This window comes from Homalodisca vitripennis, chromosome 3 (genome assembly GCF_021130785.1).
Source record: "Homalodisca vitripennis isolate AUS2020 chromosome 3, UT_GWSS_2.1, whole genome shotgun sequence".
NCBI classification, from domain to species: domain Eukaryota; kingdom Metazoa; phylum Arthropoda; class Insecta; order Hemiptera; family Cicadellidae; genus Homalodisca; species Homalodisca vitripennis.
The window spans coordinates 142,655,631-142,666,833 of NC_060209.1; the positions used below are offsets into that span (position 1 = coordinate 142,655,631).

An 11,203-nucleotide genomic window follows, 5' to 3' on the forward strand; every position below is an offset into this window, starting at 1 on the left:
GAAGAATCAAAAGAGGAAGAGGTAACCTAAGAGTAGAAGATAATATCGACAAAAAGGATATTTGTACAAATCGACAAAAAGGTGAAACATGAACAAGTTGAATAGTGAGAATCATACAATGGTTTGTCAAGTACAAGTAATAACAATATTCTGATTAATTAGTAAAAAGGTGGGTGGGTAGTCCATGATGCCCTGAGGTAACAGGAATTTGGACTTTTGCCATCATTATATGTTATAACAACGTTTCGAGGACTGGAATCTATCCTCTTCGTCAGGTGGGTGAGGTATTAATACATACAAAAATAATGAACAGAAACAATTAAATAAGGGAAAGAAAAGGGTTCAAACATACCCAAAACGTTGTTTGGAGTCCAGTACAGGCGTTGTCATTGCACAGGTTTTAAGTCTCGAGCACAAATTACAAGTACGAGGATAATTATCGCACATTACACTAGCACAGTCTACGGTAGATACTGTATTTAAGCGTAGGTTCCAACTCATACTCTGTCATTCTGATCGCTCTCTACCTCTCTCTGTCTATCATCTCACTACTGTAACATATTATGGTATGAAGTAACCTGCCATCAAAACTTTAAAGATGGAGGTGCACGCTTCTCTCGTGCAGTCGAAGTCCTCGCCATGACATTTATTTGGATGGCACCGTCATGGGCTAACAGTGTCAAAGAAGCACAAGACTAACTGTACGAAGCACAGATAACTGTGAGACTCCCGTCTTATACAGCAATCAGATAACCTCTTCACTTTCTCTGTATTTGGCTTACATTAGTCCAGTTAAATTGTCAATTATAACTTAAACTTATCTTTCCCTTAAGACTCATACTAAGTGTAAAGTTCTTAGCATTATTCCCAAGATGTATGAACCCTCTCGCATTCTCTGTACTTATATATATATATATATATATATATATATATATATATATATATATATATATATATATACCTCCCTCTACCTCGATATGTAACTTGCACAGAAAAAGAATTCTTTTGTGTCAGAATTTAAAAGGTGACTGACATCTCTATCACCCATCCTCTACAGGTGACTTAGTCTACAAACTATGAACTACACTGGTTCTCTGACGTGTTTAGTGGTTGTTATTTATTTGAATAGTGGTACATAAACAGTGAAGCTAAAGTGAGCTTAGGCCAAATAATATTTTATTAAAAATCGTGATGGCCCTCTTAAGCATTCTACGATTCCAAGAAACTGTGCTTTTCATCTATTAGACTAACTGGTTAGTTACTGCGTTTAACAATTATGTAAACATTTTACCATTATGTCCCTGTGATGCGAATATATTATAACCCTTTCTTGCTTACAAACTCCCCCTGTCGATTCATGGATTATAGGGAAACCGGTTTGCGCAAACACGAGAACTCATCCCAGCGCAGTATTGGCGTTACATCTCGCTAGTGTGAATAACCCTGCTAACTGTCCTTTCGTGGTAATCCCCCACTTACGGTGGACTAGACCATCATCAGAGTGGTCTCAATTAAAATTCACTGCCAGTGACCTCTCGTCCTCTGACGAACTGAAGCAGACTCTTGTCCTGCACTCTACTCCATTCCCTGAATGTGATATGTCAACAAAGTTTTCTTCTTGAACCAAACCCCAGCGCGTTACGACGTGTGCTTTGTGAGTGCACTTGACAAAGACCGCCTCTTTAGATCATTGTCCTATCAAGAGCTGTAATTTGCTCTGTTTTTAACAATAAAACTTATCCAGGACTCAGCCTTTTCTGATGACCGGTAGTTGATAAACCACAACAGATTTCAATAATAGCAAGGGACATAACGTGATTGCCCTATGGATTTCTCCCTATGATAGACATTGTATACAGAATATGGGATAGGATTGTGGAAATTTTGTTACGGTATTTGAAATAATCTTGCCAAGCTTGCATCGTCATGACAGTAGTTTTACGAATTGTCGTCCCTCATGGCTATTGCCAATTTATTTTATCGGCGTTCCATAATGTGAATCAGAGAGTACTGGATCTCCATCTCGTTGAGGCTGGGCGGCACATGTTGCAAAAACTTTCTTTAATTGTACTCGCTTTTATATGCATTTCTAAAATGTACCTCTTGGTCCATTCTGGTGTTATTCAACGTCATGTGACGTTACTGGTTTGTGTGACTTTACTCCCTTCAATTTTCGTCTTTCTCGGTCCTGTAAAATTTTTGTTCACGTATAATTGTATATTAAGTGCATGTTTTAGAGTTAGTGAAGTTGATACACAACATGGTGGTTGTGATTACTAACTTACCTGTGGCACAACGCTCTGGTATGATTTGCTAATTTTAACCTAGTTTGTGATTATGTGTTAGGTTAGTTATTTACCTGAAGAAGAGATCATATTGCAGATCTCGAAACGTAGTGTTACTGATTTTTTGTATCACTGAACGATGGTAAATGTCCGGAAAAATCCTGTTTCCTTCACAATCTTTCCATCGTCAAAAACAACTTCAAAACAAAGTCAATTTTGATGCCGGAGAACTCTGACTGTAAAATGTGCTGAACTCTAAACACTAAACTGCAAATGTGCCTGTATACAGTGTGTTGACCCTGTGACAGTTGTTTGGTAGATTGAGGCATGTCAGCCGTGCCGCGCTGTGCGTGTAGCAGGTGAAGACGATTTCAGTGAGTGACATCATTCCTTAATTCAACCCTTTTCTCTCTATGTACACCTCCCCTCTTCCTATACACATTCATTCCTAACTTTCTGAAATACTCATCAAATGTATTCGTTGTATTTAATAGATTTACATATTTTAAAATCAAATATTCGTGTAAATAATATTTTATTATTCTAGTTTTAAATGTTGATAAATTAATAGCAACATTATATAGAAAGTATAATATAGTTTAACAAAATCATATTATTCAATTAGTTATCAAATTACTCATACATGGCTCCATATTACATATTATATACATAATATGTATATATATATATATATATATATATATATATATATATATATATATAAAACAATAATATATTATATATATTATTATATACATAAATGTATAAAAATACACACACACACATATATATACGTGGCTCATAAATATATTGTTATGACAGTAAATAGAAGGGTGTCGAGTTGTCTAGTGTAATGAAGGCCATAATATTGACGTCACAGCTGGGCGTACGGCCATCCCGCCGCGCCATCGTCTCGACACGACGGGGTGTAACAGCCCTTAAATATGCATCCCTCCTTACGGACATGCTGACACTGGCTTAGAACATCTCAAATGATGATGTATACCAATTTTTATCTTTTGAGATTTCCATAAACATTTCTAAATTAACGAATCCAAATTTGGTTAACTAGACGAGATATTCTACATATGTTTAGATACGGATGTGGATTTTGAGTTTATAAACTCATATATATATATATATATATATATATATATATATATATATATATATATATATATTATAGAGAGGAAGTTCAAATATTATCTCTACACCCCATGAATAAATCGATAAAAAAGTATTAATTTTATTACTTATGAAAATTTTAGGAAAAAATCCGTGGATATTTCATTGTTGTTGAGTACAAATTTTAATACAAAAATAAATTTTCATTTCCTATTGAAAAACATTTGGTGTCTATATAAATTAGATAATGTCTTTTTCGAAATTTTTAATGTACGCCGATTACAGAATAAACCGATATATTGTACAAGGTATTTTGCATTATGACTTGATTATTACCAGATTTTATGCTATATTAAAATGTAATCTCAGTTAATTATTCTCTTGTGCGAATAAACACAGATCATTTCATGTTGAGCTATTTCCTTAACTTGTGTCGACCGAAGTGTAAATCAGAATAGTCGGGCGTATGGAAAAACGGCACACGTTTGATACTGAGTCACTTTGACTTTGAATCTAGCTGTAGCCCCTGGTTGCCTATTATAACTGACATGATTATTATGGCTATCGATCTTATGCAACCTATATATTCTGATATTGCTTGGAGCTTCTTACTTTTTGAATTTCGTCATCCAGTGAATTAATCCAAACTCTTTCCTTTTGTTTACATTGTCTTACTATAGTCTGTCAGACCTTTTCTCATGTGAGTGGTAGCCCGTTCACAAATTAACTTTTATTTAACCACATAATCATTAACTTTGAAATTGGATCAAGACATAGGCCTCTTAATTTAGAATAATGTTTAATATAAGGCCTGTGAGCTCCTCTCCCACTACATAAATATTATTTTTATTATGTACAGAGAACTATTTTATCGATTGATACGATCGTTACAACAGAAGTTGTGCAAATAAGAAGATGGCTCAATTAGTTAAAAGCTGACTATTAATAGCCCTCTTGTAAGAGCAAAGTAAAGGACGTGTTATTTTATCAGACGAAGTTAGGGCTACGTAGCCCTCTCTAACACTCTTGTGTGGACCTCTTGTATCTAAAGAACTAGAAAAGTGAATTTTACACAAACAGTCGATTCCAAGTTTTGAGGAATGTGAGTAGACAAGAGAGACAAGCTGTTGTTCGTTTGTTACTATTTTAGTAAGTAAATTTTCTTACTGACATTAACTTATTGTGCTTTCAGGTGGCAATGAAGTTATTTATACAGATTTTTTTCTAAAAATTGTGTTACAGTGTTTAAAATAATCTTAAAAAGCTTCCACCATCATCACAGGAGCTCTACGAATTGTTCCTTATTACTATTGCCAATTTCTATAACAGGCGGAGGAACTTCTTTAGTCTCCTCAAGAGGCAAGTTATAAGGTTTAAGATTAGAAAAATATTCTGGTCCGCTGCACATTAAATGTTTTACTTAGCTCCCCTTTAGTAATAAAACCCATAAAATGACATTTTAAGTGACCGACTGGACTTCAGAATAAAGCGAAAGTCTATTGCACCAAGTTACCATGGGCGCCTTGGAGAAGTCTTCGAATAACGAATCGATGTTCATAAAATTTACAGAACAACCATTACAATTTCGACAAACCAAGACACCAACAAGAGAATGAGATTAATTTCCTTCTAAGTACCATCCTTCCTAATTCAAGAACTAACAGGTGAAGGATTACGATACATTATAACTTTCCTTTTCTATAACATTGCGGGTACTTTATTGAATATACTTAACAAAGATTCCATTATTTTCTAGACTTCTGCTACAAATAAATCTAGACACAATATTGCTATTTTAGTATGGAACAACTTCGAATTCAAAAATCATAATCACCATTAAGAACACTGAGTGGCGAACATCGTGGTCGATACCAATAAAGAGCTGCCTTGAGTCTAAAGCATCACATATTTATATAATGATATAGCAACCATATCATTGCTGTCACTAAAATGCGTCAGTGTTTAAGTGACAGGTTTATTAACATTCATACCATCGTAAGTGCATTCATTTTTTCCCTATAAGAACAATGTTAAACTTCACGTACTTTTCAGCCTTATTTTTTATCGTAGCGTTATCGGAAAGCATTCAAGTTATGTGGGCGTGTGGGTAGTTTTCAAGTTATAACTAATATACATCCAAACATTTTTGTAAGTGTGTGCTATTTGAATATTTTAACGACAAGGTAGAAAAGTACGGGATAACTTTCTGCATAACCCTTAAAAATATCAAAAAAAACAACAAAACAGTTTAGATACGTACTAATTATATGTTTACCATTATATATTTTCTATAATTCTACGACTTAAAATAAGGTCGTAAAATTGGATGAGGGTTAAGATTGTTCTTATAAGTTACAATAAAGAGAGCAGAATGTAAAACTGGATGTAAATTTTCTACTTAAAACAAAATTAACATTCTGCCAACATTAAAGTGGCAGTGGCATTCTTCTAATACTAAAAAATACCTTACATTAGTTTTGTCATGAGATCGGAAATATATGTTAAATTGTGTAGTCTATAAAAGGGGAAACTTTACCTCAGTGCATGAAACAATTAAGTAACATGTTATTGGCTCTTCTTCGGTTTTTAGTTGCCCAGCTTCAGTGACAACCAACTTTTTGGAATCACCCAGATTCTGGATATTGCCAGTCCTCCCGTGTACTGGAATCGTGTACAAGCTCAACCCATGTGACACTAATTGGCCTAGTATTACCCGATTCCTAAACATCACTCACGTTTGTAAAAAACTTACAAGAGCTCCCACCTATATCAAGCTTCCAATATTATAGCTTTCTAAGTATAACTGTCAGGTTAATCTAACTGAAATCTTTTGAAACTCATGTCTTTCAAAGTCTCTTGCCTCACGCTTGTCTTGACTAATATCACGGCAACTATCAATTTGTCAATTTATGGAACTAGTTTAGTTTCACTTCCAGGAACTCAAGAAATATTCTCATTTATAGGAATATTAACACTAATTTTTAATGAAGATCTGAAATATTGGCCTCTAAGATTCCTCGGATCATGAAAACTCTCACAAGTTGAAATTTTTAACTTTGGAGCAGTCCCTGAGAACCATCAATTTTAGAAATCTTGGTCTATAAAAGCTTCTAAACTCTGGAACACGTATTTCCCAAATGGGACCACCGAACTAACGTTTTTTAAATAGCAAGCTCTCGTGCTGTGTATTCTGACGTGGTTTCATATTGAAAATACTATAACCATTTTGAGCATAATTAAGAACCACAGCTTTTGTTCCCATGTATAAAATGGGAAAAATGAAGCCGATGTTAATTTTGTTGCTGCATTGGTCTTCTTATAATCTGTGGAAAGAGACATAGCACTGGACTAACAAAATTGGAGGCAAGTCCACGTTCTGTCAACGCCCGTTTCACCAGGTTCCACTACAAACTCAACAAATAGAGAGAACAATATCTTTAGAAAAATAAGAAGATTGACCTGTTGCCTCTCAATTCCAAATATCTTTTTAGACGTTGCCCTTAAAAACGTTTACAATAAAGCAAAACGAAACTTGTAACTTAAACGAAAACGTCCTTACATATGCCCCCTCAATAAATCTCGAACTTTCGTGTATTCTCAAAACATGTTTGTCACTCCTCCAAAAAAACCAGTAATGGTAATGGCAAAATGGCTCACAGTATCCTACGTTTTGCATCGCTATCTAAAGGGAAAAGGTATTACGTGTAGTTTGCGCACTTCCCACAATATATCACTTGTCACTCTCAGCACATATATCAGCAGAGCAACTCTGGTGGAAGTGAAATAGGTCTGCATTCCCAAGAAGTTTAGTCAAGGTCTTATGGTTATACATGATAATAACTAACGAGATCCTGATAAATTGATAGTTTAAAATGATGGTTGAACAGAATCTCATTTTATCAATTGCTATATAACAGTTTTAATCCAGGGCGTCTATTTAGTTGTACAGTAAGTGCAAACGTTACAGTCACGAATCTTCACGTGGGGCTGAGAGTTGTTAATATTATATACTTTAGCTAGTCCAGTATTGCAGTAACTCATCCTACCGTTTTCAAATTTTTTTCAGATGTCGACATTGGACTGCCGCTGATCATTATTGAGTAATAAGTACTTCATTTTGATTAAGTTCATACTCTCGAGCACCATCTTTATTGTTGAAAAGTTTGAGTTTTATCCGAATCAAAATGATTCCATGATGTATTTTATTTTTCCTATTATTTTCCGTATTAACTTTTGTTTTCATATTTTCAGACTCGTACCTGATACTGTTAAAAAGAAACTTTCAAATGAAATAATAAACTTTAAAAGCCTAATAATCATTTATATTTGTAGGGTAAGGTGAGTGAAGAAAGAATTTGGTATAGTGTGTTAACATGCTTTATTGAAGAAAATCTTTGGTACATAATTTATTGTAGTATCAGTGGACTGACTGAAGATGTCTAGGGGACAGTGGAGCAGTACCGGAGATCTACAGTGTTGCCATTCAAATTGAGATCAGCCATCAACTTCTCTGCTTGTTTAATAGCAGCTCGAGTTTCAGCGGTACCCATGAGCCTATCAGCCACAGCGATTCCCACATTCAGAGCTGAGCCACTGCCTGCAGGACACAATAAAACGTTGATTGATTTGTAAAATCATGTTTGTACTAATTTATACACTAAAGCTCTGAATGGATGTGAAAAATACGCTTCATTGATCCAACATTTAAGGTTGATGACAATATAAAGCGACTGTACATCGGGCATGAGACTTACAAGAGTCGCAGCATCGATAAGTGAGCGCAACTCCGTCCCCAAAGGCCAAGAAGTACACCTTGTGTTTGGGCTCGATATCGGCTGCAACAAGCAGAATCGTGTTAAATTCAGACAATCTTCTAACTAAAAAAATATCCATGTATTTTTTTAAGTATCATATTAATGAAATATCGTGCTTACTTGGTGACTCATAGCTGATAACACCCTCGCTCTCCTGAACTCCATACGTGATTTGCAGCTCTCCCCTAGACAGTCATTACAAATATAGGATCACAACATACTGGAATCTTTGCTTAATGTTTAAATTACGATTAATAAAATACATTTTGACATTATTTTAAAATTCTAGAATAACAAATTAATTTAACTAAGTGGTTTGAATATATTTTGGAAGGTTAACCTTTAACGCACACTTAAAATTATTTATTCAACCTTATCAGCATTTCTCTTCGGAGACCCTGCTATGTACACTTGCCTGATTCTAAATTTCATATTGGAATGTTACTCGAATAAAGGCCGACAGGAAATTTTGATGTATAAATAACGGAGCTATGGTAGGAAGGTAGGTATGGTGTTGGTCTTCAGACGAACTGATTATTAAGATAGTAAGTTTATTAAGTACGTTATTAAAATAGTAATACGAAAGTATTCAAATTCCAGGAATCAAGTCTGAGACAACGTCAGATACCAGACGCTTCAATAAAAAAATGTGAACTGGAGCTAAATTCAACGTTCAAAATTTGATGTATTGCAAACATCAGATAAATGTACGTTAATGCATTTCACAACATTCCATACCTAGATCTACCCACACAAATCTAGAAATGTTAAGTAGATTAGTTAACCGTATATTGTTATCAACTATCATATTAATTTTCTGAGTAATTTCCTTTTATTAAATACGCAAAATGTATTAATTTAAGTAATATTTTAACTTTCTTATGTTAGTAGTAACGTCATAACGTCTGTAGAGACGCACTAATAATTAATAGTAAATGTTTATAGTTTAAAAAGTTGTATTAACTATTTAAAAACATATTTCACAGTTTCTCATAACCTATTCATTTCAGTATTATAGAGTAATATTTCTGAAATAACAGTCGATATTACTAGAAATTAATTTGTACAATGGTTTTCGAATAAAATTGATTCAAGCAGTATGTAATGATAATAAATATATAACAACTGATAAGCTATATTTTAAGACGTAATAGTCGAAATAGAAATTCTGCCATTTTTTAAATGTATAATGACTGAAATGCCAAACTCAAATGAGTGATAAGGACAAATACGTATTCCTGTAAACAAACCCTCATTGCACATTGTCCTAAAAGGACCTTTGTGCCTGCTTCCGGAGTGACAGAATATTCAGGATGGGTAAGGTTGGTGGTAGGGGGCCACCTCTGTTGAGGTTCCGTAAGGAGGGACTGAACTGGGTTTCTATAGTTCAGTCATTGTTTAACGTTTGTTATTGACGATGGAAGGTTTAAAAGGATAGTAAGATTTCTAACATTTGACATCGTTATATCTTACAAAATGGGATAATAATCCCATCTCAGTCATACCTCCTTGGAAGAAATAGAGGCTCTGGCTCCATTCTTTTACAACCAAGGCGTTCAGGGAGCAGTAATCGCTGTCTAGAGCAAGCAACAGCAGTCTAGAGTTATCTTTAGACCAGCAACAGCCTTTAAAACTATAGGAACGTCACCTACTTAAACAGTCATCCTCTGCAGTAAACTAGAACTACTGTCTGTCGATCAACCTTTGTGACCCAAAATCTCGGAATTCTATTGCCCAAATATAAGTGACACGTAGGATTTTTCTGTTCTCAATGTAGGTTAAATTGAAATATACCAGCGCAGCGTGAACCTTCCTGGTGTACATAATTCTAATGTTTTCTCTGTAGACGAGAAGAAGCAAAGCGACAAACATGGATACCATGTGGACAGACAGACATACTCACGTCTTCATTTTCTTGGTGAGGACAACATTCTTCTTGTCATTCGCGAGGCGGAATCCGACACAAGTGGCTGTCTCGTAGTTGATGACCAAAGCGTTAGGAGAAGACAAGGTTATATAGGAGTACGGTCCATTTTTCAATATCTGAAAAAATGGGTTTCGATGGGTGAGTCGATTTTAAGCTGCCTCATTAGAAACAAAACTCCATCCATAAGTTCTGGAATCATATTTGTTTTAAGAGTTATAAAAAATGTTAGTAAACCTTCTCACCGAGCCTAGCATGTTCTTGGGGATGCCGTTGGGGTAGTACTTGTCCAAGTCGCCGACAATATTAGGGTCGCAGCGGGGAGCCTCTGATGTCTCACCACGAACATCGACACCACAGCTCATCATGGTGATTGCCAAAGTCAACACCACGGAGTACATCTTCAACGGTCGGTTGTTCACAATCTGTGTAGTAATCCACAGTATCACAAAAATATATATTTTAATCACAGCAATGTTTAAATTGACAAGAAAGGGGTTAAGTTGTAAAGAAGACTTATTTATAGATCGGATTCCTCTTCCGTACACAAACACACTCATTTCAAACTTTTAACTTGCTTCCAATACTTTTCTCACTATTTGGTATTTTTATTGCCATACAGGACAGTGTTCGTTTTCACTGGCTGTATCAAATGATATTTTAGTACCCTGAGTGTCCTGATATTTCAAGAAATCACTATATACGCTTATTTTTCTATAAAATTTAGAATTTACATTGAGATTGAAAAACATTTTTAATTGTTTTTACAAAACAACATGAATTTTATGGATGCATATAACATTTCAATAAGTATATTAAGAAGTAACACTGTGAAACTTTCATCTTCTGAACAGAATGGTCTATAATTGGTATATTGCATAACCCAAAACCTTTCAAATCCACAAATTGTAGGCTACTTAATTTACCCAACAACTTTATTTACTAAATTTACTTTTTAAATTGAAACACATACATTTTTACAATTTTAAAATGTATCAGTGAAGAATAATAATGAAGACTTTAATATGAAAGCTGAGGAAAACTCACTTGTTATG

At 34.6% G+C, this 11,203-nt stretch overlaps 1 protein-coding gene across 1 annotated transcript; it reads right to left on the reverse strand.

Moving 5' to 3' along the window:
• Positions 1–7,771: 7,771 nt before the first annotated feature.
• On the reverse strand, positions 7,772–10,572 carry LOC124357609. Its single transcript, XM_046809541.1, has 5 exons — positions 10,394–10,572; positions 10,128–10,267; positions 8,345–8,409; positions 8,165–8,245; positions 7,772–8,007 (listed from the first exon to the last, which is right to left on the reverse strand). The coding sequence occupies exons 1-5, from the start codon at positions 10,547–10,549 to the stop codon at positions 7,850–7,852; spliced, it is 600 nt and encodes a 199-aa protein (XP_046665497.1). The 5' UTR covers positions 10,550–10,572; the 3' UTR covers positions 7,772–7,849.
• Positions 10,573–11,203: the final 631 nt, after the last annotated feature.